This window comes from Camarhynchus parvulus, chromosome 1, assembly GCF_901933205.1.
Source record: "Camarhynchus parvulus chromosome 1, STF_HiC, whole genome shotgun sequence".
NCBI classification, from domain to species: domain Eukaryota; kingdom Metazoa; phylum Chordata; class Aves; order Passeriformes; family Thraupidae; genus Camarhynchus; species Camarhynchus parvulus.
The window spans coordinates 69876739-69904540 of NC_044571.1; the positions used below are offsets into that span (position 1 = coordinate 69876739).

The 27802-nt window shown below is 37.9% G+C and overlaps 1 protein-coding gene across 2 annotated transcripts in view; it reads right to left on the reverse strand.

The window, feature by feature from the left end:
* Positions 1 to 1686: 1686 nt before the first annotated feature.
* WASF3 (WASP family member 3) overlaps positions 1687 to 27802 on the reverse strand; it is a 66171-nt gene continuing 40055 nt past the window's right edge. Inside the window, exons 3-10 of one of the 2 annotated variants that reach the window (XM_030946037.1) lie at positions 25158 to 25300; positions 19013 to 19147; positions 15437 to 15590; positions 14901 to 15018; positions 8309 to 8475; positions 7379 to 7642; positions 5406 to 5761; positions 1687 to 4701 (exon numbers count right to left, since the gene is read on the reverse strand). In XM_030946037.1, the coding sequence (XP_030801897.1) occupies positions 4544 to 4701; positions 5406 to 5761; positions 7379 to 7642; positions 8309 to 8475; positions 14901 to 15018; positions 15437 to 15590; positions 19013 to 19147; positions 25158 to 25290 (1485 nt within the window). In that variant the 5' untranslated portion in view covers positions 25291 to 25300 and the 3' untranslated portion in view covers positions 1687 to 4543. Of the gene's footprint in view, positions 4702 to 5405; positions 5762 to 7378; positions 7643 to 8308; positions 8476 to 10230; positions 10407 to 14900; positions 15019 to 15436; positions 15591 to 19012; positions 19148 to 25157; positions 25301 to 27802 lie in introns of both variants that reach the window. The other variant, XM_030946029.1, reaches the window with a different exon arrangement.

The following is a 27802-nucleotide window of genomic DNA, read 5'->3' on the forward strand; positions in this document are numbered from 1 at the left end:
AGACTACTATATTTAGCTAAGATTCTTAGGGACAACTTGTCTTCTTATGTAGCTCAAAAGCTCAGCCCAGCACAAATCTGAAAGTACTTTCCTGTTGTAGGAGTGCACATCTATATCACCCACAGATGAGAACACATTGCTCCAGAGAAACCTACACAGACTTGACAGCACATGAAAAGAGATTGTTTCCCTGTTAGTAGAGAAAGTGAGATTTGAAATTCCATCTCCCTGCTTTATACCTAAAGGACTTCTTTTTCTCAGGGTTCTTGTTCTTCCTCTTCATCTTTTTAACAAAAGATGGGCAATTGGGAACCCACAGTCCTCCTGGAGTAGCCTAACTTCTTTTAAAATCCAAGGAAACTAGGAAGGGTGTTCAGCGATAAGCTCAAATCTCTCATGACTGTTCTGGAGCAGACACCAGGACCTGAGGGATTCTAGCAGGGATCATAATTTATTTTTATTCCCTATGTATCACCCTCAGTGTTTTAGTACCTGAATGCAGATCTGCCTCAATATGCTAAAAATCCTTGTACTTGAGTTCATGTATGTATGGACTCACTCTTAGCAGGAATGCTTCAGACTCAGAAGCAAAAATCCACACCCCCACAGGGCAAGCACTTTTTCCCAAAGCAGACTATAGCAGGCTGAATTTCTGTGTAGTTTTTTGGAAGGATAAAATGTGTAATATCACCTTAAAGAAAATTCACTGTAAAAATCAGTCTCTGGATAAGCTGTTCTAATATTTATTTTTCTTGGCTAGGAAGTAATACCTCAGCTCAAAATTTAATTTGTACAACTTCAGCTTCCAGCCATAGGATTCTAATGAAGTCTTCATTATTATCAGGTTTACACTCAGTTCAGTTCACAGTGAGATTTTAAGCATTTTTAGAAATCACATCTTTGCTGTACCCTTAGGTATGTTGTTTCAAGGGGAAAAGAACACTTCATTATTAAAACAGTGTCCAGCACAGGAGAACAGCTGAAAAATACATCAAGCACCAATTTCCTAAGGAGACATTTCCCTTCCTCCCAACTCCATCTGCATACTGCAAATGAGCTCAATTTGGAGCTTGTTCTCAACACCACGCACCCCCTATTACAATAAAGGTGTTTTTCTTCTCCATTCATCTTGCTAAAGAGAAATCTCAAATACCCAAAAATCCAGTTCAGTTTAGTTCCATGAAAGTTCTTTAAAATTCAAAGAGCAACCACAAAAGCTGTAGAAGCAGCATACTGAGTGACCATCAGTCCTAACTCCAACCAAGCTACAACAAAAGTTGTACAGTTATAAATGCTTTACTAAGAGAACCTTTGAACCAAAAAATTTCAAGCTTGCATATTCAGTTTCTATTTGGCGTCTAAGAATTCTGGTCTAAATTATTTGAATTAAGTTAAAATCAAAAAGTGGGAAATTTGAGAGAAGAAAGAACTGAGAGCCAGAGGGACTGGGGTTTTCAGTTGAACAGAATAAAGATTAATTTATTTTCCCAAGAAACAACCGTGTCTAAGATGCATAAACAAACCTGTTTAATTTACAATTAACCTACTAAATTACACAATTGGTTTATATAAGTTCTTCCCAGTAGGATGAAAAGCCTCTCCTGGCTTTAATCTGATTACAATTAAAAGATTAAAGTATTTTTCTAGAAGGCCTACTTGGGTTTATATTTTAAAGTATTGTGCTGGGTGCCACAAACCTACAAAGACAACTTCTTACTAAAAAAGTGGGCAAGAAGATTTGCTGATGTAACTTGTATTTTCTGCCTTGTTCCTTCTGGAAGCAAAGCTGGCATTTAACACATTTCACTGGAAAAAAAATCCCTAAAGCTACCTGTAGGGAAATTCATACCTGCTTAGACCAGCCAGGAACTTGGAGCTTGAATCAAGGCTGCAAAAGAACCAAGTATGGATGTTAGCAGGAGCAGCAGTACCTCAAGGGAATCTGTTTTGTAGACTCCATCCTTCATCCCAGGAACATCATGCCCTGGGACCAGAGACAGCATTTGGAAGTCTTAGGTTTTCACTTCTATTATCGCTAAGTTAAAATAAAGATTAACAGCAAAATCTTACTAATCTAAGGAAAGAAACACAGGCTCAAAAGTGAGATTTTATTCATATTTGTTACTTATGCACAACCCAAAGTATGATAAAACTGATAAAAACAGCCTAGAATAGTGTTTACATCACTAAATTCAATTCACATTTCATCCATAAAATACCAAAAGGAAAATTGACAACATTGCAGGTTCAGAAAAACAGGTTGGCTACTATGACTGAAAAATCTACACTACCTTCACTGGTCACAACTGATTGCTTGTTTAATGCTTATTATTTAAAATAAGCAAAAATTACAAAATTTCAGACACACCCAAATTCTGTGCTCATAAAATATATCTTCTGTCATATCAAATTTCAATAGATTGGAAAGAATTTTCTGCTGAGACATTTCATTTCAGCATGTATCAAAAGAACGTCAAGAGTGCTCTCACCACCTATGCAGTGATGTAACACTGAGGTCCCAGTTGCACCTTCAAGCTACCTCTCCAAAGAATCATTTTGCAGGCCACTGTGCAAGCACACCATGGTAAGAACAAGCCATGTCCCACACGGTGATGAAAGCCACCATCAGGCTACAGCCTAAAGTCTGTCCTCCCCTGGTAGACACACAGACCTCAGACTCCAGGACACAAAATAAAGCACACTTCAGCTCTGCATTTTAAGGCAAGGACAAAACCAGCTCCAACTGGGACAGAGATCAGCAAGTACCTTCAGCTGCCCCTGGTTACCAAGAGCTGTGGTTGCTCACCACTATGCAGAGATTGGTCATACTGTGTCATACTTGGTGTGATAAATTTTAACACCAGCCCTGAGGCAGCATGTTATCCCTCTACCATAAAGGCAGCCACCATGGATGGCAATATCATATGCAGATTATACAGCAATGCAGTAGCCAACAGTTTGCATGCAAACATCGTGTTAGACTGTTACATTCTCAGGACTAAAACTGTTAATGGTGTAAACACAGGTTAGATAATCACCTTCAATTTCTCTTTTTATTTTACATACTTCTTTTAAGAACAGATGGGGGTGCCTCACAGGACAAAGGAGGTTTACCAAATGTTAGACCTGGAATTACAGAGACTTCTGTTACAAAGATTAAAACTGTAATCTGGTAAGGAAAGAAATCTTCCCCTGCTATGAATAAAATTTAAAAGCCTCATTAGGCAGAGCAGCAGCCTGACTCTTGGTCCAGAAAAAAAACAAACAACCAAAAAAAAACCCAAACAAAACAAACCATTTTAATACCATATGGCTGACAAAAAAGAAAAACAAGGAAAACACAGACAGTCAAAGCAGGCTTTATGGCAGCAACTATGCCTAGGAAAGGACCAAGAAAGTGAGTGTATATGTATATATGGCATAGTACCTCAACAGCCATCAAAACTGCCCTAACTGCCCTTGTTTTATCCATGGGATGGACTGGGAAAGAAATACATTCAAAGTAAGAGTTCTGAGTCAATGTGCTACACAACTACACATGTACAAATCAACAACAACAGAACTTATTTACACACATTTATACCTACAGGCATAAAGACCAAGTTTAATACTTGTGAAATAGATCTGATTGCTAGATCCAGACTCTTCCAATCTTTAGCAATAACAGTAGCATTTCTGCACTGCAACAGCCACAGGGTTTCCATCAGGACTATCCTGCATCCAATTGATCTTATATTAAGGCTGAAAAGCTCCACAGGTATTTTCATTTCCATTTATAACACAGACATGCATCTGCTACCCAGCAGAGACCCTCCCAACACTCTTCCCAACAAGCAGCCAGCAACTTAGAGCTGGTACTGTTACAGACATATCTGTCTGCTCACCAAATGTTCTTTTTTGATCATGTTGGGTCATTCTTCAAAGTATACATTTCATCATCTGCTACATTTTTAGATAAAAAGGAAGATAATATAAAATCAATTCTGTATGCATAAAAACTTAAGCCCAGATGTGGTTAAAAATAGACTAAGGTGGGCATAATTAGTACCTAATAAAAAAGCTAAAAGTCATATTTATGGAACTCAACACTTCACTCAGCCATACAGTTAGCTGCCCTCAAAGACTAACAACCAGACCAATTCACAAGTATCTAAGTTGCTTACATAATTAAAAGAATAAGATGTAAAGTCAAAAAAATATATTTTATCCCTTCAAGAACAGGAAAGTAAAATAAAATGCTGGTTCTGTAACAGTGCAACAACTGCATCATATTTTGCACGCAGCACAAGAGTTGCTACATTTAGTGGCACTTAAGTAGTATGCAGTAAATACTGAAAGTAAGACAAGTTTCTGATCTGCATAAGCATAATCACATCATTATTACCAGAGTTGCTAAGCTACAGCATTCTGAATAATACCAATTCAATTTTAGCACTTCCCTCACTAGCCTTAATACATGTCAACGTCCTGCTTTACATCTTGCTAACAAAGCAATCACTGAAGCCAAGTATTTAATGCAGTTGCCAGCAGGCTTGGGCCACATTCAGTCTGACCAGTCGTTCTCATCAAACTCGGAGTCGTCGTCGGAGTCACTGTACTCCACGGCGCTGCGCCGCGACAGGATGGTGGCCACGTCATTGCCAACGGGCTCGCGCTTCGCCTCCTGCTCACGCTGCTCCTGCACCTTCTTCAGCTGAATTCCTGCAGAGACAATCATGCTCAGATAAAGCTTTCCAGGCAAGAGATTTCCTATTTGACACTTTTGTGGGTGAGCTTGTCATAGTCTTAGAAAATACTCAGGAAAAAAAGAAAGCAAGCATTGAGAGAAGAGAGCCTCCTTGAGCAAGGAAGAGGGAAAGACAAAAAGAGCAGATTGGAAACAACTCTAAGAGACTGAATGCTTCTGGACTTCTAAAACTGTCAACAATATGTTGAAGCTAAATATTCAAGACTGTACAGGTCATTTTGATCTGAAGAGGAAAGTTTTCAAAACTGTATTTGGAAATACTGTTAGACCTACAGTTCTATTATAAGTGAGGTCAGGAAGAGCTGTAAGTCACTGGTTAAAAAAATCAGTGGGCCGAAGCCTGGTGTTGGGCAATTCAGTTCTTCTAAACAGAAGCAAAAATCCATGTACAGGTACTGGCGCTTCACATAATAAACACAAGTGCTGCGTTCATTAGATTATGTCCACACAAACACTAGAACACGCTTGACAAAGCTGTGCAGCTTTAGGTGCTAGAAAATGATCCAACCTCATGGCTGACAAATGTCGGAACAGGTGTGTGGTACCTGTGGTTAATGAAATCTTCCCAGCTGGGAAAAGAAGCCATAAACTCATTTCAGTGGAAAACACTGTGCTCCCACTGAAAAGAAGGAATACCTAAAACCCAGTGTGCACTTACCCATCCTGATGGCAGCCAGCAGATCGCTCCGTGCATCGCTCATTGGTGCCTGCTTCGCCTCCGACGCCGGAGGAGCGTGCATGGGGGAGGAAGACAGGGATGCACCTGCAGCAGGAGGGCCTGGAGGGGGAGGAGGTGGGCCGGGAGGAGGAGGAGCAGTGACAACAAGCCCACCAGCAGGAGGAGGATGAGTAGCTGCATATGTAGAGCCAGTCACCAGTCCGGAATGGGAAGGTGCCACGGGAAGCTGAAGAGGACTGACAAATGCAGTTTGTGCTGAAGGAATCATAGGAGGGGGAGGAGGAGGGGGAGGACCTGTAGGATTGTAATAATCCACCATCTGAGCTGGGAGCATCCTATATAAAACAGAACAAAAACATTTAATGCATTCAAAGTTAGAACTTACAAAATTATTGCCGCTTAAACTGCACTCATCCAACCTCAGGTAAAACAAAAACCAAAAGCATTTTAAACTGGTAATTTAAATATGCAAGTGATTATACATGTAAGAATTGCCAAATATTGCTAATATATTGAGATTTAAGACAAATATTGAAGTTAAAAGCAATGTCCTTTCAGCACTCTACAAAGCAAGCTTCTTTATCTTAATTTTCCTGCCCAGTTAAGTATGAAGCTGCACTTCTTATTAAACATCTACTCTGTGGGACTGCAAAGTGCAAAGTCCTTGAAGAAGAAGTGACCAAGAAAACTGCAGACTACACCCTTCAATTCCATAGAAGGTCAAGAGGTAACAGAGGACACAGACATGGAGAAAAATGGAAAGTATGAAAGGAAAGATTTACCCAAAGGTATCTCATGTGCTTCTTCTGTCAAATTTATCCGTTTAAATACCATTTAATTAAACTGATACATTTGATTGATTCTTTAAATAGGAGGCAAAGGGAAGAGCTCATTTCTTTGTTAAAATGCCATTGAAAGAAATCTTAATCAGAAAAAAAAGAGATTTTATAAGAGTTATGAAGTAGGTAAAGAACTAGATACAGGAGACAGGAGCTGAAGCAAAGAGACTGATGACATTGAGTGACACATGCCAGTGTATGACAACTGCAACAGCCCAACAATGGTCATGGACCTGAGGGCTAAGCACAGGGATGTCTCACACACTGGAAACAACAGAGAAAGGGCAGTCTGGAGCAGTCCCTCCTAACTGAGTCATCTGCAGCACGATAGCCATGAATCAGGCAAAGGCTATCCCAGGATGCATCAAGCAAGGATGACAAACCTTGGCTTGCATAGTAAAAAACAACACAGGCAAGAATGACTATAACTTTCCTGGGGTTACAACTTGAAAGCTTAAGCTATTTACACAAAAGAACAGACAGAGACACAGACTTATTAGAAAACAGATGTTTTCTTGCTACAGGAGAACAAGAACTCTGGAGCAAGCCTTCCTCCAGAATGCATTCAGGCAAAATATCAGGCATTTGATAAATCTCTGTCTTGAATTAAAAAGTGGCATTCCTCCTGTGGCAGGATGGAATTTGTGTCTGAGGAGGCCCCATCAAATTCTGTCCAAGCTTCTCTAAAAAGGCCTTTCAGGGATTTCAGGGGTGCAGCAAACACTGGTAGATGAATCACAATCAAAAATGCTCTTTCTGCACATTTCCTGAAGTTTAAAATGTTATCCAAAATAACCTGAAACTACTTTCAAATTTAAAGGAAAATTATCCCTTCTTCAATATTGTATTAGGCACCCTTAATATTTTACAATCATACTGACTTCACCAATACACACTTCATTTAATACAAGTCTGGTTATTTCTGCTTTCACTATTTCTTCACTTAAATTCAGTTCATACATAGAAATGATACCAATTTTCTTCTGTCCTCCCCAAGGAGGTAACTAATGTATTTGGGGTCTTTTTCTTTGATGCATCGCACGTTATGATGGTTACAAAAAACACGCATTCCTCTGTTTTTGCCAAGAATCCACTAGAATAAATCAGACTTACCCATATTCTGCTGGTACCACAGGTACTGAGCTGTGCTGGCCATCTGAAGGCTGGGGTGGAGGTGGAGGTGGTTGCTGAGGTCTGTTTAAAGTGGCGTGTCGTACCGTGGTGGAGGGCGGTCTGTACTCATGCTCGTGGCTTTGGGATGCTGCCATGTACTGTGGACCATCTCCTGCTCCATAGGAAGGCATTGCTATCTGCTGATGGAGGGAATGATTCAGAGTAGCAGGATAAGAATAATCTGTAACATCGGATGCATGGGACCTACAATTAAAGTAAATTGATGCAGAAGAACAGATTATGTGAGTGTAACAGGGCATTACCTAAATAACTGACAAAACAAGCAAAAAGGAACACAATCAGCATTATTTCTCTTGCAAGAGGATTCCTCGATTTATCAGTTATCACTCCCTTTTAAGTCCAGAGAAAGCACAAGAATTTTAGTAGCCATAATGAAGCTTATGGTTTTTGCCAATGATTTTGACAGTCCATTGTTTGAAATGGCAATACTTACCAGCCTGCCTCAAGTTAACAGTGGCAGCAGAAAAAGAAAAGCAACACTACAAGCACTTGCAATTATGTAGAAGAACATATTTTACCAATGCAGAGAAAACCAATTTTGAAAGTTAGAAAATGCTTTTTGTTTGCACAATTAATTTCGTTGGAAAGGCTTAAAGAAACTGGGAAATGTAAGTATTAGTTGAGCAGAGAGTTCATAAAGATACAAAGTCTAGGATGTTCTGTCAAATAAGCCCAAGAGAGGGAGCAAAAGGATCTTTTCATCCCATTACTGTGAAGACTTGTTTTAGTAATGAACAATGGTGCAGCCTGGCTTTTAGTGAACACAGTGAACTGATGCACTTATCTGTGAGACTGGAAGCAAGGTAAGCAACAAAAAGCCAGGGCTTTGAGCAAAACAAAATAACAAACCCTTTGGGCATTTTGTCCTCTTTCATGCTTCCTGCCTGTTCCATTTTCTTTGCGTCACTCATGAACTCAATGCCCATTTTCCTTCTCTCCCACTCTTCTTTTCTTGTTCTTACTTTTCTCACATTAATTTGCTGGTTTCTGTTTGGATTCAGCTTATGTTTCTCCCTCTAAAGTACAATAAGTATAACAACAAATATATTGTAAATTGCCACAGTCCAAACACCAGGATGTCAACATTTAATGCTTAAGTCTTAAAAGTAGCAAACGAGAAGATATGCGACCAATTTTTTTTTTATTTTAGGACTAGAAAAAAAAAGACAGCATAACCAAGTACACTTATTTGGGATCTGACTTACAGAACCCTGCTCATGCAGTGGCTGGCAGCATGAAAATGTCTCTCAAACCAGTACATATTTCTATATGTATGGGTTTTTTAGTGCTTAAGACAAGGTAAAAAAATAGAAAGCCCTCTCTCCACCTCACATTCTCAGAATTAATGCTTCATGGACGTAAAACATATTTCAGGATTCAATCTCAGATATTTGATTCACTGAAATGTGAAATCCTCCATAATTTATAAAATATAAAAGGCATATGTAAGTACAAGGTATCTATCACACAAACAACATCAAAACAGATGCATCCTACAATTTTTGCTTAGAAAAATACCACAGATTGCAAATACCACATATCTGCAAACAACCAAATACATGTTGACATTGCTGGGAGATAAAAACAAATCACTTCAATACGATAATTTAAACTCAGGAATCCTGGAAGCAAGGTGATAAATCTGAAAAAAAAAGACTCAAAAAGTGTGAAACAGAACTCCTGATGAAAAAATCCACAGCTTTTGCTAGATCAACCTATGTAAAGCTTTGTCAGTCTCCAGTGTTTCATTAAGACTAATAGGAGAAAGTTTTGCATTAGAAACTGAAAAATAAAACTAAACAAACAACAGCTTCTAGACAGTGAGGGAGTCTGAATACATTACTGAAAGACCAATAGCAATATCAAATACTATGTTTCAATTAAAAGTTCATTACTTTGCACAAAGACCACAACATTGCAACGTTCTGAGCAGATTTTTTTTCATTTAAATTAATCTCCACTGTACAGTGGACTAAAGGTATCATTTTACACTCTTGCAGTGGTAGCTGCTTCCTCAACCTAACCATTCAACAATTTAAACACTTTTTCCAGTGGACCCTCTTTATTTCTACACTTATTGCTAGTACTTAATCACAACAGACAAAGGAAACAAAGTAAGTGGCAAAATGCTCTGGTGAGACCAGCTTAGTGCAAAAACTAAGACTTCAATGCACATCAGGTAGCTCCCACTGAGCTCAAAGGGAATCTCAGTCTCAATGAAGATGAATTCTGCTGCATTATCTCTAAGTAGACATTTTTGTTATTTCAAGCAGTAACATCTCATCTGGTTTTGTAGCTTGGTTTTTTACTAATACAACATCAAGAAGCTGAACTTTTCTCCCCCGAAGTATTCCTTACAGGCAAAAGTATTCTTGACTGAGTAGATCACAGAAAAATATTTATTAAGCTACCAGCAGGGCACCAAACAACAGACTAGACACTAAGGAAAAGCTACTGATATTATCTAGTAGAGGCTTAAATGCTTTGTAACTACAGCTACTGAAGATGAAATACAAAGCATGCAGCAAACACTTCTTTCTCTGCAGCACATAACATTAAGACGACAAAATGCTCATGTGAAGCTGAGGAAGAAAAAAATCATTACAGAATCTATTATTTCATTTACGCTTAAAAATAAATTTGAAAAGAATGTTTTAAACATGCATTGGACGTTTTGTCTAACTATTCCCATCCTGCAAAAACACCTAATTCTACTCAGAATTGCTGAACATACAACTGTGGTATAACAAACAGCTTTGCTGTAAACAGACCTAGTATCTGGGGACAGTGATCCCTCGGATGATGCTCCATGGTATACACTTTGAGACAACCTGTTGTCAGGTCTAAGCTCTTTGTCATATGCCATCATATTCCACTCCTGGCGTCTGTTCCTGGCTTTTCTAACCTTTTTCACCTCACGGGTGGTGCCATCTATACGCTTTTGCTCCTAATGTCCAAACAAAAGAAATAAAGCATGCAAAGAGAGAGAGAAAAGGAAAGGAAAAAAGCTGGTTAAAATGCAGTTAGAGTGCATGAAAATAAGACCAGACTTACAGATGAAGCCAAGTCTTCATAAAATTTCTCTGCACTAAAATAACCTCATTAGTAGCAGGACTTTTGATCTGCCTTTGTTCTGTAAGGATGCATGTGCTACTGTGATGCCAATCTCCTGGTTTTCCTAATACAGAAATGGGCCCAATTTTAAAAGCCAGAAAGTTGAACCCCTTCTGACATCATGTCTTTTATTTAGACCACCCTGAAACAATTGTAATTTTCATCTCCTGAAAATCAAACTTCTGGGAATGTTAAATAAGCTCAGGGCTATTCTAGTTATTCATTATGGTCACAATCAAATGGGCCATGGGAAGTATGGAGAAATTGGACACACTTTCCTATTCCATAGTCTACGTGAAATTATTTTTGTTTGCTTTAACTTCCTCTCCCTTCTTAGATCTAATTACCTACTGAAATTCCTCCTAGTTTCTCCTCATCATTCATATAAAAATGAATTACATTAATTCTCTCTGCAGTGAGTCAGCAATACTCAGGCCAGCAGTATATTACAGCTTGATAGGTTCATGACAAACTTGGCTGCTTTTATCTTTCAATAAATACAACATCAGGCTCAACCAATGTCAGTATTTATCATACCTATTTATCTTTACCTCACTGATAGCAAGATGTCCTAATATTGGGACCCAATGCTTTCACACCTTGGAAATGTTGTACTCACCTACTTCTGATTACTCAGTATGAATATAAAACTCATACTGGTGCTTCTGCACAAAAAAATGAACAAGATTGCTCAATTCAGACTGAGAAGGGTCTGCTACTCCTTTTCTCAGTATTCATGAGAGCATAGGGGTATTTTTTCAATCAGCTCTAGATCCTACACCTTAGAATACATGTCTGATCTATTAGTAGGTTGGTGTTAGGCTTTTGGCTGCTAGAAAAATAGTTTCTCAGAAAATAATTATATTGCTATTCTGAGAATGCAGTCAGTGAATTGTACTGAGAGAAAAGCTTGGTCAAATTCTGGTAGGCAAGCCTTTTACTGGGGAATTTAGACCCATAAAATAAGGGATAATAGTTGGAAAGCCAGTTTAACAAAAAACCCATCACAGATGAACACAGGTTTTTATTCCAACTGTCAAACAGCACTGAGTAAATAATTCTGAAATAATGTGTTTGGCATTACATATCTAACAAAAAACTAACAAATGGCTTCCTTGTCCTTTTTTTTGGATCTCTCGCTCATTTATGCATATTTGCATGAAGGACCTGCTGACCCTCTTAACATTTAGAATGTCAGAAAAGACTTCTTGAAGTTCAACACCCAAATGTTTTGACAGCTCTTGCTTATTTCTACAGTAAACAGATTTTTGGTCTAATTTATGTTTAATAACAATGACCATCTCGGTTCTTAATCAGTTCTCCCAAAATATTTTTCCTCCAAAAACCTTTTTTAGAATCACACCCTTTTTATGTCTGATAATCACTTTTTCACATCAAATTTTGCCAACAGAGGATTTGGAGCAGAAAGGACTCAGATTTGGTCATGCTTTATTTTAAATATATATAGCTTTGCTAATTGCCATGGTTGAATATATGCTTGTTAAAAGCTTCTCATCTGTCTTTTTCAATTACTTGCTGCAAATATTTTGGGTTTTTTAAAATTTTCGACTTTTATCCTGATTCCTGAGTCATGTTATATTTCAAAAGAAAGCTCAAGTAAGCATTTTCACTGAAAACACTTCATTTTGTCTTCTTTCAGAACAACAATTTTGTCATCTGGGGGTCACAACTATGTATTTCTTGCAAGATTCTAAGTAAAATAAATATTCACCTTTTGACAAATACATGATGCTACCAGGAAGACAATCATTTTGATACAATTCCTGTACAATCGTGACTGCTTACATGACTGCTTACAGTTACTGCTTATTATTTAGAAGTTTAGTTTTAAAGAGATCAGCTTTTTTTATATAAAAAAAGTTTATAAAAAGTTTTCAAAATTTTAAAAAGTTTAAAAATGTTTATACATGTGGATGTATAAACAACAAAAAATAAGCACAAAGTTTAGCTGCCTTTAATTGGATCAGATTTCAGCTGGACAGGTTGTTCCAGATCAGCATCTGTAAGCATGCTAATGAATAAATACACTTGAATCCTTTCTACTCAAGCAGTACTAAACCCTACTGGTAGTGATATTTTGATTAAATATTATATCAATACATCTCTAAAACATTAAATGTCTTCCAAAACAGTGGGGCAGCCCTATTCCTAGCAGTTGACAAAGCTACATGTACCGCTAAGAGTAGTTTTAAGCTGTTTCAGTAGCAGTTTCATTCCCTTGACAATGGTGACAGCTCTAGCTTTACGACACAGGGCAAAGATGACAGAGTTGTAGGGGAGCTAAAGCCTTTCTAGATAATTACAGCTGGAAATATTTCTCAGAAAATTAAAGCAATATTAAAAGGAGTTACTTTTTCAAACTAACTGTAATAGAAGCTGTGGCAGACAAGTGGGTGGTGTAGATTAAGCCAGAAAACAAGTCATTCATGTTGGCAGGAAATTATTTCAGCGAACACAAAACATATTAGAGCCTTCAAACAGGGTTGAGTTAATTGTAAGTTTGATATTTGCATCAAGAACTGGCAAACGATATTTCAAGCACCTTAATAAATAATTAAGAGCTAGTAATAAAAAGCAGCTTCAGCAAGTATTTGTAATACTTTCAAAAAACTGGAAGCATGAGCCTAGAGTATTTTCCTGACCACAAATTTATAAAATCCTATCAAAACACAAGTCATCAAGAATGATTTCTGAAACATAAGCTTTCCAATATTAGAAATTTTTACTTGCTTGAATAGCTAATTATTCCCAGATAAAAAGCCAGCACAATAAAGAGCAAATGGGAACAGTTTAATCACAACTGCCCTACCTACAGCCATTCAATTTAGAATACTACTGGTACATACCAAGTCAAAACTACACTGAACTCTCAGACACCGATCTACAGAAAGTTAAAAATAGACTACACAGATTTTAAACTTAAAGAATTAAAATTACATTTTTCTTTGGAAAAAGATTGCCTGAAAGAGTCAAATCAGAGGGAGCCTGTCAGATATTCTCAATTAAACTGTATAAAGAAACAAAAAGCATTATATTTAAGGCAAGAAAATTAAGCAGCTCATAAACCTCCTGCTGCAACAGCTCAAGCACTTAGGGCAAATTATCAAAATAATACTGGAAAATTGATTCTCTGGTGCAGGGACTACTCTCAGATTTCACTGAGCACCTAAAAATTGAGGCTAAAAACTAGCTGTACTTGCTCAGCTGACTAGGATGGCATTTGGGTGTCTACCTTGTACTTTGTTAAACAATACACATTTATTTCATCTGCACAGTTTCTCAACTATCAAGTTTTGTGCTTCTGTAGACCACAAACCAAGTAAAGAATTCTCATTTAATAAATAGAAAATTTAAGTTCAGCTATCAAATTGTCAATAAATGCTCTGGATTCATTCCTGGTTACTGCTACCATAAGGACAAGAATAAAAGAAAAAGAACATTTGGTTCAGCAACCTGTGGAACAAAGTGTGCCTGGGACACATCTCACCCAAACCATCCTGCTCTCCAAAGGACACGGATCATGAAATGCATGAAAATCATCTTCTGGAAAGCTAAACCTGAGATTTCTTCCCATCACAAAGTCAACTTCATCCATGGAAACTCAAGTCTATGCTGCTTTCTTCTTAGTTGGACTTGGCATATATTTAATCAAATCAAATAGTACTTCAGTAGAATTTATCAAGTGGTAATTCTGTGATGTATGGCTATAATACTACGTGACTGGAATTGAGCATATTTGCATTTGCAGACTGTAATAAGACAATTAAAATCTACAGAAAATATACCACGGATGGAAATAAGCAGGATGTGTTGCCTAAGTTGAAGTCTAAAAGTAACTTATATATATAAAGTAGTTTTGTAGAAATTGTTCTAAAGGAATAAAGAATGCTCAAGTGATTTTTCAAATTCTTATAAAGGCATCTGTATTTTTTCCTTTAAAATCAGAATGGAAAGAATGGGACACTGGAATGGAAAAAACTCAAATTCCAACTCCTTTCCTCTCTCATTACAGTGTCTTTTTCTGGAGCATAACAGGGCCATTTTTCTGGGTACCAATAAACAGATACTGGCAAAGGATTCAAAACAGCATCTTGGAAGATAACCACAGCCCTCCTAAAATTCAATTTGCTGCCTTCTTAAAATAGACAAGATAAGCCATAAAAATGGAATGTACTGAATCTAAGCCACACAAGAAGAACAATCTTTCCATGCATACAAACTAAGTATGACCTGGAAATTTTTATGCCTGGACAAATGCACATAAAAACATAATAGCACAAATGTGCTATTATGTTTCTGTTTTTACCTTTTGTCTCCTCTTTTCTTTTCGCTTATCTTCAGTATCCTGTAACATTTTTTCTTTCCAAAGATCAAAAAAATAGGAAGGATCGGTATAGAACTTCAATCCATCTTTCTTATCATCCCTGGAAAAGCAGCAGAAGAAAAGCTAAAAATATGAACTAGTGTGTTTTAAATCAAAAAAAATTTACCTTTGATGATCATCCGAGCCTCAAGTTGATCAATAACAACCCTTACTAACTGGAGGTCCATAAACAAATACCACCACTGTCTGTAGTAGCAGCAAAAACACATCCCTTGGTCATAAATCCTACACATTCACCTGCCAGTTAAAAATTCTTATTCTTAAAAAAATACACTGCAAATACTGTGCTATACCATTCTTAAAAAAAAATTATTTATTGCAGATTGAGTTTTATCAATCTTGAAAAATCAAATCTCAATAATCAATTTAGCTTTTCCCCTCTGCTGTAATTATTCTCTGCATACTATTAGGAAATAAAGGGTAAAGTGTAAGAAGGTAAACAATCAATATTTCCCTACCTATAAGGTGAAAGAATATTTAGAGGTGGTGGTTTGTCACTTTGATTATAAATATCAGCCACCGGGTTCGGAATGCTGTTCTTTGAAACTACCTGCTGGTCTTGAACTGTTGAGCTCTTGAATGCTTTTTTCATGTTGATGTCCTGTAAAGACACTGTCAGAAACAGAAATACATTTATCATAGGCCTGAAAGGAATGAAAGTGCATACACAACATGCTTTTTTCACTAATTATATGAAATATCTTCAGCATGTTAACAGGAAGACAGGTTTTTCCTCAGTGGATAATCCTCTAACTAGGCACAAAGGCATGTAAGAATTACCATAATAAAACAGATTTAAGTCTCACTTGGTCCAGAACCTCACTTAAAATAATGGGGCCATGGACGGTATCTTGGAAAATGATGCAAGAATGCTGTCATGTGCAGATGTCCAACCATTTCCCCTTTTTATAAGATTTATCCTAGAGTTCTAACAGCAGAAAGACTGGCTTCAAGACTGAAACACAAGGTATGGTATTGCTCTGACACAGTGTGTTTTATAATTGCACATGGTATCTATACACATATTCCAGCCCATTCTAAGTATAATTAAATTACAGCTGCAACAACCTCCTCTGAGAGACAGAGTTCCTCTTATTTTACTCTCTTTCAACTCCTATGTCTTTCCATATAACTAAACACTCCTTGCTCTTATGTTTTGCTTATGTCTCTACAGAGAGAAATACTTGCACTCTTGTACTTTCATTTTATCTTTTCACATACACAGCTCTGGGGAAAATGACACCAGGCTTTTCATTCTTTCTTTTCAAATGAAAGTTTGAAGTTGGTTTTAATTGTTCCTGTCACTTTTATCAAGGCTTTCTTTCACTCTTAATACAAGTTTTCATGAAAAGCAGCAATCATTGTTAAAGAAGATCCAGTTAAAGGCCAATCACAATTTAAAAGTGACAGTAAGCTCTTGATATCATCTTTCACCCCTAAGCACCCTGAAATACAGGTTTAAGACTGAAGTTGAAGAGGATGTTGAAGTCTTCACTAGGTTGTCTGCAATGACACTGACCACTTCTGGATTCAATCCAAGTGTTTTATAAGAGGGTAAGCTGTAGGACTTGTGCAAACAAAATGCACCAGCTTAGTCTCCTTTTATTCCCATTGGTATTTCTTCTAATACTTCTTGCCCATTCATCCAATTTACTGAGTCTCAAGGACAAACTGTGAGAAAATTCACAAGGCAAATGAACAGTAATGGCCAAAAATGTAGTATACTGATGACCTGAAAAAAGACAAAGGGATGAAATTTTACACTGTTATTGTTTGTCATGATGGACACCAAATCGCACTCAGACTTCTCTGCCCAACTATTTTTGTTATCTGTGTTGAGGTCTTGCTTCTCACTCCAAGAATAACTTAGTTTCTTCTGTAACTTCTACAACAGCAAAAAAATTAAAAATTTATACAATGCAAATGTATAGCATTTGCAAATAGCAAAAAATTAAAAATAGAACATTTAATGTCTAATACTCATTCCCCCATTCACATTATCTGACGTATCAAAACATCATTTCTGAAAGTACTTTCTATTTAAATCTGCCTCTAAGTAAAAGGTATTTCAGACAGATTTTTTAGATGTATATATCTAAATTGTTTCATTCTTGTTTGATGGAAGACATTCAAAAAACCAAAAAAAACCCCACTATTTTTCTGGAAATTTTTAGAATAACTTATTTATATATTTTTGAAAACTTTACTGCAATTATTTTAAAATGTTTTTTCAACTGTAGATTTTTATATAAAAACATATTTTTATATACACTGTATTGGTTATAGCTAAGACTATAAGAAATCACTGATGCAATCAAATCTGAAGGGCTTTTTAAAACAACCTTGCAATTGACATTTCACTTAAATGCCGAAGCTATCCAGAAACATACTATTTCTGACAGTACAATGAATTATTATAAAGACTTCAACTTCTACAGTGAAACAGCTAATAAAATTTACTACTGACACTAAGGTGACAGCAGTTTGTATATACAGCTTATTAATATGAAGCATGATTAGCAATGCAAGAGTAAAAACTGCTGTCAATTTAAAATAAACAGTGATTAAATTCTCAGTCCATACACTAGTTTCCCCTTCCAAGACTGTTTTTAATTATCTTCCAAACTCTGAAAACTAGCTGGGTGCTACTGCATAACACTAATGAGACATTAATGAAGCATTAAAAAAAAAAGGAAAAAAAAAAAACAAAACCAACAAAACCAAGACAAGAATTGCCATTTCCAAAAGTTCAGTCTATTAATATCATCTGGTTTGCTCATACTACCAACACAATATGCCTCAAAAACTAAGCTGAATAGTGACCCCATAGGAGGTTAGTTTATGCTCCCACATAGCTCTTGACTCCTAAGACAGAAAAATGCAGTTGCTTGTACCAAAAAATCACAGGGGTTTGGTTTGGAGGGGTTCTTAAAGATTATCTCATTCCAATCTCCCTACCATGGACAAGGACACGTTTCACTCAACCAGGTCTTTTTGGAGATAGGGCATCTACAGTTTCTTTGGGCAACTGTGATAGTCTAAAAGTTGATATGTTCTAAAACCATAAAATGACAACACATAATGATTTCCAGACAGTAACCAGCTAAAAAAGGAAGGCTAAATATTACACCATTACACTGTTAAATATCAACACTAAAATTTAATATTGGCACTAATAATTGGCACTATAAATATATAAACTACAAAAATCTGGATGGCACATGAAATATATAAGCCATATAAATAGCACTATTAAATATATCACAAGTAGCATTAACTGAGTCAATATTACATTAGTGTACTGACATAAAAAGCTTTTTACATTTTAGTAAATGTCAGGAATCATCTAAACAGGAAGTACAGGCATTAGCTGGCTCAGACATGTATCATGGAGGCCAAGATGCACGTTAACAGCTTTTAAAGCTACACAAAGAAATGCTTTATCTACCCAAATAAGTGCTTTCAAATGATGTTACTTAAATCCTTTGTTTTTACAGTGTATTTATGAAGTGAATGACCAAGCTCATAAGCGGGAAATATTTTTAAAGGAAATACAGTTTCTAGTGAGTAGAATCCCCTAAAGATTTTCACCTGGTTGATCCAAACACAGTGCCTTGTTTAGAGACAGAGTATTATAAGATCTTTGATGACCACAGAACAGACTAGTGTACTAATGTAGTTTGTGATTACCCTACTCTAAAATTGATTGAGATACCCAGTCCAAACTTTTTCCAATATTCTGACTTACTCCTAGTAAGGGCCATACTTATTCATTTATGATTTACTACACTCAAAATCCCAAAGTTTTCTGCGTGAAAAAGGCAGCTTAATGGCTCCATTTCTACACGGGCTTCTTGACTCAAGAATACTTTCACTCGCTATGCTAAAGTGATTATTCCCAGCTTGCCTTACTGAGACAACAAGATGAAATATCGTTACAGGATTACTTTGAAAAGACAGAGGTTATTGTGCAATTAAATACTGTGCTCTTGTCAACATCACTTCTGGCTCAATGCTTTCAGGCAATTACCTACCCTCTTCCACTGTTGAATCCAGCTGGGTGACTTTGACAGCAAGGCGATCAATTCTGTCTTGGAGGGAATTTGCTCTGATGTAGAAGCTGTTGGCCTCATTAAACAATTCACCAAATATGTCTTCAGCATGTTTGCCTGTGTAAGAAAATAGACAAGGAAATCCCTTTGCTAGTGGCTTACAAAACACAACACAAATGGCTTCAATATCATGAAGTATAATAAAGCACAGTAGCTGTAGGATTAGAACAGCACAGTTTGTCATTCAGCAAAATTCAGGGCAACAGATTTGCACAAAAAAGTCAAAATATACCATAAATTCTGCCTGAAGTCTATTCTCCTGGACATCCTGGTTAGCAGTCTTCTTAAAAACACAGGGAGACTTACAAATTATAATCCTTATGTAGCTGAGCTAGTGCCAACTGACAGACAACTGAGGATTTAAACCTGCCTCTGTGATGAAAAGGCCTGAAGTTACTGCAGCCAATAAAAGCTTCTGAAGTAGATTTTGAAACTAAAATCTTGCAATTCATAGTAGCACAGGCCAACATCAAAATTAAAATGGCATTAAACAGATAAGAACAGCAGCCCACTTACCTCTACAAATGCCAACTGCAAACGCTGCTGTCCCTGGAGTCATTTGAGAGAGGGTCAGAGGCCACTGACCACATTTACCCATGGCCACACTGGACTTGGTGCATGACCTTTTCAGCCTCCTTTCCACCTGCTCTATGTTCTCAATCACTCTGACAGTGGACAATGCAGTGCAGATCACCAAATCACTGAATCAATTCAGTTGGAAAAGACCTCTGAGATCACTGAGTCCAACCTATGTTCAAACACCATCATGTCAACTAGACCATGACACCAAGTGCTACATCCAGTCTTTCCTTAAACACCTCCAGGGGATGGTGACTCCATAATCTCCTGGGCAGCCTATTCCAATTTCTAATCACACTTTCTGTGAAGAAATTCCTCCTCATGTCCAGCCTAAATCTCTCCTGAAGCAGCTTAAGACTTTGTCCTGTCATCCTGTCACTTGTCACCTGGGAGAAGAGGCCAACCCCCACCTGCCTACACTCTCCTTTCAGGCACTTGTAGGGAGCAGTAAGGTCCCCCCAAGCCTCTTTTTCTCAAGGCAAAACACCCCCAGCTACCACAGCTGCTCCTAAGACTTGTGCTTCAGATCCTTAACCAGCTTTGTTGTTCTTCCCTGAATCCACTCCAGCATCTCAATCTCCTTCCTGAACTGAGGGGCCCAGAACTGGACACCACACTCAAAGTGTGGTCTTACCAGTGCCTAGTACAGATTTGCAGCCTCAAGCCCTTCCCTGAGAGTGCTACAGTGGACAGAAGGTGCCACATGATAAACCAAATCCCTCCTTGATGCATAGATCATTGTGCATGGCCATTCCTCTCCTAGTCCTCTCACAGGACTAGGCATACTCATCCACAGTTTGACTCTCTTTTTGCCCCACTCCACAATTCTCATCCACTCCAGATCAGTGGTTACAGATCCCCAGTTTAATAGTTTGCCTGCCCCAGAACTTCCCCTACAAATTTCAGATTCCACCCAAACTCATTGCTCCCACTCACTGAACTGATGGTCCCTCCTACCCAGGTACTGCTATTTCATTTAAGGTGTCTCCCTCTACAATTTCTGCAGCCCAAACCCCTCAAGAAATCCTTGTAGGAAGAAAAGTCCTGCCTCCTGCACTTAACCTTGCTTTTCAAACAAAAACAAACTTGAAAACCCTAGTTCTGAATTAAGCTCATCTTGTTACTACCTGCATCAAGAAGAGTCTGAAGAGCAAAAATGGAAGGGGGCAAAGTAAAACTATCTAATTAGTTGGAAGAATATGGAATATGCATTAATCACCTAAATGACAGGGACTTCCAAAACAGCCATTATTGACATTTTAAGTTGGTCCAATAACCAACCTCAATACTTCACAAAGAAAAGTAAAAATAGAATGAAAATTCCAGTTAAGATCCCATTCTGTGAACATCTGGAGATAACCCTGTATAAAAAAATGGCCACACTTAGGAAGTCAACAGGACAATCTGGCCTTTTCTTGGTCACTTACCTGGGGGGCAGGAAACAACAAGTAGACTCACACATTATCTGAAAACACTGTGAAAAAACGTGATTGCCACTGAATGAAGGGCTTTACCAGTAATAGTTTTTACTTGTACGTGTACGATCTGCCAATAACTAACCCAAAATGTTAAGATATGTCAGGGTATGCAAGCTGTGCTTAATGTATATATGTGGAAGGTGAATAAGAAAGGTATGCTATCTACCTGCTCCTAATCTCCTCCCCCTCCAAAACAGAAGTCACACACAAGCACAGAATAACTGAAGTTCAAAATCATCTGGTCCAATTCCAGGCTCAGAGCACAATGAGACAGGACTCTGACCAGCTGGGTTTTGAACACTTGCAAGGATGGCGGCTCCACAACTCCTCTGGGCTACTCGTGCCAGGGTTCAACTGTCAGCACACTAGAAGTGTTCTCTAAGTGTTCCCAGCAGCTAGTTGAAATTTACTTATAATCCCCACTTGATTTAGTTGCTCCAAATGAAGATGTTATTCCAAGCTATGGAAAAAATAAGCTTTTCAACTCTTCAGCTAAATAAAGCAGTTATTACATTCTTCAGCCACCAGTATTCAGAGCTCAATGAATTTTTATGGATGTTAGTTTATGTTAATATAGTGAAATCAGCCTGCTGAGAGAGGACTACCACATCCTAGGATTAACCATATTACCCCTAGAGAAGTCAAGGAGATGGATGTTTGTCAGTTATCTTTCAGAAGGCAAAGTGGGAGCATACTTCTTTTAATACTTGATTTTTTCTCAACACTTGCTAGCCCAGAACATGTGAAAGACAGATTGTCAATCTCCTGTCTGTGAAAACAGTGACATTGCAAAGCAGTATTGGACATGCTGTTGTGATTAACATGATGCAGTAAGTTTTAGAAATAAAATAATATTTCATGTGTTTTCTACATTGCCACTGTTTAAATTAGATCTTTAATAAAACAGAAACAAACTGGAAAAAAGCACATGTCTTTAAATTTGAGACCTGACTTTGGTACTGTAAGACAATAATTTAAAAATAATAGGTGATGCCCAACATGTGGCCAACCTATACATTAATTCAAAAACCCATCTAAGAAATTATGCAGTCTTTCCTTTTAATGTTCCCTTACCGAAGATAGTGATTCCACCCACCCATTTGTAACTGCATTGACTAGAAACATTAGAATCATACTTTACCCTCCTCTTTTTTTAAAGATGCAAAAGTGGTAGGCTGTTACTGACTAGGTCTTGATTCCCATCTCCTTTCTTACAGTACCTCTAGCATGATACTTAATGGCAAAAAACCAGCCTTTCCAACTCAGCCTGGTTCAACAGTACTACAGAGAGATGTAGTGTGCTCAGGCCTGCACAAAAAGTAGTGAAACTGAGCCAATGGCCAACCTACCCAAGAAAATACTAGGAGGCAAGTTGGGGAATGTTGTTCTCTGCATGAAAAAAATGGTCTTCCAAGTATCCACAGATTACACTTCCTCCATGCTCCTTAGAGGTACAGGCTGCAAATGCTCCCTGTCCTCCCCCTCCAGAAGATTCTCTCCTCCCAAGTGGCCGTGAACCCCCTAGACAAGATTCTGCCTTACATAAAAGTGCACAGTTTCATAGAGAATGCTGCTCACTCTGCCTGTGCACTGAGCCAGCTGGCTGGAAATGAACCCAAATCTGAAAACATAATACAGAAAAAGCTCTCCTGAGAGCACATTCCCTTTGGATAGGAACTTGTTCACATCTCCCAAAAAGAGCAGAGGCAGAAGCAAGCCAAGTTTGCACACAACAGTACAGACCTGCCAGTTTTTAAAATCCACACTGAATTCACAGTGCAACACTAAAAAAACAGTGTGACTGCAAGATACACCTGAACTTGCTTGCTCTATGCCTCAAGCTGTGAGAACACCAAACAGCTCTGATGCAGTCAGCAGGACATACTACTTCAGCTCCAGCACAGCATTTTTCTGTGATCATTTCCTTGCTCCCAGTTGGCTCAAAAGACAGGCAAAGCAAATGCTGTCTGCAGAAAAAAACCCTCAGCAAACATGACATATTTCACACCGTGCATGAGAATGGTGGTACATTTCACTTGTTAAATACCACATATTCATCTGTTAAGACTAAGGACACATCATTATTTGCATAGATCTTTAACTTGACACTAACAGAACTTTAGGGGCTGTCTACAAAGACTTCAGATGACCCTAGAAATTCACTAAGGGAAAACTGCTGGATATGAAGATAAGCAGCCAGTTCCTCAGCAACAGTCATAAGAGGATCTAAATACACTGTGTAACAGATTGGCCCCAAGACCAAATCTGGATAAATGAAAGCTGTACACATTCCTAGCAAGTAAGACAAGTAAAAAGTGTATTATCCACACTTGAACAATCATAGCACAACACCAAAATGAGGTCTTATCATTCAAAATGAGGTCTCCTTCAGTATAATTAGAACATTAGCCATTCTCACTTTTCTGAAACTTAAGGATGGCACTACTGAGCAACTGTCTGAGAAAATAGAAGATGAAACTCAATGACAATGCAAACACAAAGTAACTCTAAATAACATTAGACATTAAATAGTCAGCTGTTCAAGAAAGATAGAGGATCACTTGCAAGCTTATCTGAAAATAATAATTAAATGCTCAGCAAGACTCAAAATTCTACAAATTCCCAGGGCAATAATGATAAAACAGAAGTCTGTTTTGAATACAATCTGAAGTCCTTAACACTCCACCTTAAAAAAATCACAACATACCCTAACTTACATATCCTAAGCAGAAATAACAGTGATCAGAAATACATAATGGTTTCTATTCAAAAAGATCACTTACAGATCAGGACACTTCAACCTGGGAAAGATATCGTCAGGAGAACAGGATGAAGACTTAACAAAATCAGAAATTATTATGGAAATGCACAAGATGAAAGCACCTTTCATTATTTTTCATCAGACTGAAATGAGAAGGTATCAAAAGGAAGAAACAGGTCAACTTCTATTGTGGGACATTCTGCCAAAGGTCATTGGTCAAGAAGAAGGTGTAATCCCTATTTCAACAGATCTAAGCAATACCACAGATGATAGTTTTACAAATGCTCATTGCATAGGATGATTCAGATGGACCTCCAGCTCCGAAAAATCCCTAAATCCCTGACAATTGAAAAGAGGAAATGCTGTGTCTCTTGTCCTCTTTCTCTAAGCAAAGGCTTTTTCCTGTCATCATGAACTGCACAGCAGTGGGCCCCATAGTCTGAGCTCCATACAGACTCTCAGTTTGAAAACCACGTCCATTTACAAAGAGAAGCAACTGATGAAGCAGTAATTTCTTTTCTAGGAGCAGCGTTATCAGCACAAACAACAGCTGCTGATTGTTAAAGACTGTCTGAAAAACATCTCTTATCCCTTTCATCAAAAATATTGTTCATCTTGCAAACACTCCAGTCATGCTTCTAGAATTGCTAGTGGTGGTGTCACCTGACAGGTGTGGTGTGTAGGCTATTCTGTACAGAGCTGATGTTAGCCTGCTTCAACAGTAGCCTGCTCAGCAAATGACATCCTTTCAATGTGCTTAATTTCATTCATATGAATTGAGCACACATATATATAAGAGAGAAGGCTTAAGAAATACTAGCACACTACGAAAAACTAAAATTTCAGTCAAATGTGTCATTTGATGCCAAGAGGCAGAAGAGTTTGCTGGCTCAGTCCTGTAGAACTCAAGTGCTGGTCTTGTTTCTTGCACTAATTTCTCTCACCTTAGAAAAATTTCTGGTCTATGCTCTGGTCTTTTGGTTGGGGCTTTTCTTGGTAGTGGTTTTTTTTCCTGCTTGATTGGTTTTTTTTGTTCATTTGGTTTTTGGAGTGGGTTTGGGGGTGGGGGGAGGGTTGGGTTTTTAATAAACTTCAAAATAAAGAAGAGCATAAAGGCAATTATTATTACAGCATATTATTACAATACATAAATGGTAATGTCCCATACCATACTTTTGCTGTTTAAAACAATCCATCTCAAAGCTTTTCATCATGAATCAAATACTTGCAGGAAGTTACAGATACTTACTTAAGCTGCTTAGCTGGCGTATGATAGCAGCAAGGGTGCTATTTGTTACACATTCCAGTTCACTTGTAATTCCCTCTGGCAGAGCTCCTCGGCAGAGATGCCGTGGTTCAATGTTCCTTTTCACCAAAGGCATGGCTCACAATCTGGAATTTACAAACAAATACATATGACATTTACAAAAATGAAATTAAGAGCTCTTAATCAGTGTAGCACACATTCAGGCTTTTTTTCTCCAAAAAGTACTTCACCTTTCTTCTTTTAAAGCCTTGCTTCAGCCTTCCCACTGTAAGATACTGTACAATTCCTACCAGGGTAATGGAGTTGTCCACTCCTGCCAGAATATGACAAGAGCATGCAGAGCAGCAGAGAGTAAAGGCAATATAGGTGATGTAGGCTTTTTGCCTTAGATTTGGTGTAAGATTTACTGTATGCACAGACTTGTGCTGCAGTTCCAGAATCACTGGACTTGAGTGCACATTTGCATTTAGAAAAAACTGGCAGTCCCCACAGGAATGGCAGGAAAGGTCACTGTCTGGAGCAGGCTGGCATCCAGCCTTGGCAAGCTGGCCACCAACAGACCGAGCAAGCACTACAGCCCCCAATGACATCAGACACCGACCTACCCCAGCCCTGACAGTTTTCAGTAAAAATGATAAATTCATCTGACACCTAAGGGCAAGTGCCTCTCAGAATTAAGCTGCATGAGGAAGAAGATGGTTTTCCACAGGGTGAGCTGTATGGCATTCTGAATGGGATAAGGGCATTCACCGAACAGCTTTTGAGAACATGCCAGATGCAGGAAGACATTTATCTGAGAAAACTAAGGTTGTCAGACCTGGTTTTCTTGGAAAAATGAAATAAATGAGGATGGTGTCTTGGTTCCAGCCCAGACCAAGGGGAGGGTCCAAGACATTGCACTATTTGATACCATCTCACATGATTGCCAGGGGCAGAGAAAAGGGATTCCTCTCTCATTTCCAAGAAACAGTGCATTCCTCTACAGCCAGGAACAACCTGGCTTCTGTCAAGTCAGGCTCTGCTTTTTTTGAGCATTTTTGCACATGAATCATTCCCTCTTTTTATATACTTATTAATATCGTTGCTGCTAGTTTGTTTTCAGATCTCATTGCTGTTTCCAGTGAATTGTTCTTATCTCAGGCTGTGATCTTTGCCTTTTGTGCATCCAGTTCTCCTCTCTGGCCACCCTGGGGCAGAAGAGGGGGAGAAGCGGAGCAAGAGAGTGAGTCTGGTTTGGAAAGTCTCGGTGGGAGAGCTAAAGTGTGGAGTACCATTCCTAAACCACAACAGATGGGGAAAACAAACACAAAAAAGAGATCTCGAAGCATCACAAAAGGGCACAATGGCATAGAAAACACTGTCCTGCAGAGAGCAGCTTTGAGAGCAAGGATGCCCAAGTGAGACAGAATTCTCCCAAGAGGGAAGTGATATAAGACAAAAACATCTAAAGCAGTTTTCTTTAAAACTATAGTCAATTCAATGTCCACGTACTACTCATGAATAATATTCTGTTTAAAACAATGTGGCATGGAAATTTTCTGGAACAAGAAGTTACATTATTACCAAGGACATAGTTCATTGGGAAAGACTTAGCTGAAAATTTCTTTTTTACTGTACTAAAGCAATTAAAATAGCCTTTCCATTTCTCTAATTAAAATCACATTAGTAAATTAAAAAATCCTTTTGCCTTTCAAATGTTGCACAATAATTTCTGTAATTACTTCCGCCTGAAAATTTGAAATATTTTATTCCCAAGAACATTTCTAAAAGCTTAACAGCCTTAATGAACAAAAAGAAACTATTTAACTGTAAGACTATTTCATAACAAGTCAGGAAGGAACAAACTCATGACTTGTAAGCAGCAGTCTTGAATTATATTGTACGTCTTTCTTAATATGAGACAATTTGAATATGTCAGAATTTTAGCTGAGTTTGCTAAATTTTACACAGCACATCAGAGGTAACAGAGGAACAATTTCTGTATTTGATAAAAAAACCTTCCTGTTTCTGTTCTATGTTTTTGTATTCCGCTACAAACATATATATTTCAAAATACTACTTCATACCCATTGCAGACACTTTGCTGAACTTGATCAAAAATAAGTCAAAACTGGAAATTCACTATTACTGAAGAGCAACATCTAGCACCAACACTCTGCAAACAGGCTAGTGCATTGGAGCTACAAAATAGGAATAATTATGAGGAATTCTTCCACTCTAATGTAAATGCTACAGTGAAAATGCATTTCATATAAACATAATTTGTAAGAAATAAATCAAAAAGGAGCACAAATTAGTGCTAAATTAATTATATGATGAGGCCTGTTTTTCCCATGGCTTTCTGTCTAGCACTCTCAGAGCTGCCCCCTGCCCTTACCTTTTGCAGTTCACCCACCTCCCTCACTAGCCCACACAGCACTCTGGGCCCAGCTGGGAGCTGGCTGAGCACTGCCCAGCTAATCGTCTCCACCTCTTGAAACACCTACCATATGAGCACAATCAGAATGCCTTCCACCAGGAGCTCTTATTTAAGTCCCTTCTCCACAAAATGTTCTTTTTTGCCTGTAAAAGCTAATTTAAAGAAAACATACAACTGCAGTTTGAGCTTTTTGTTTTCTTGTCACTTA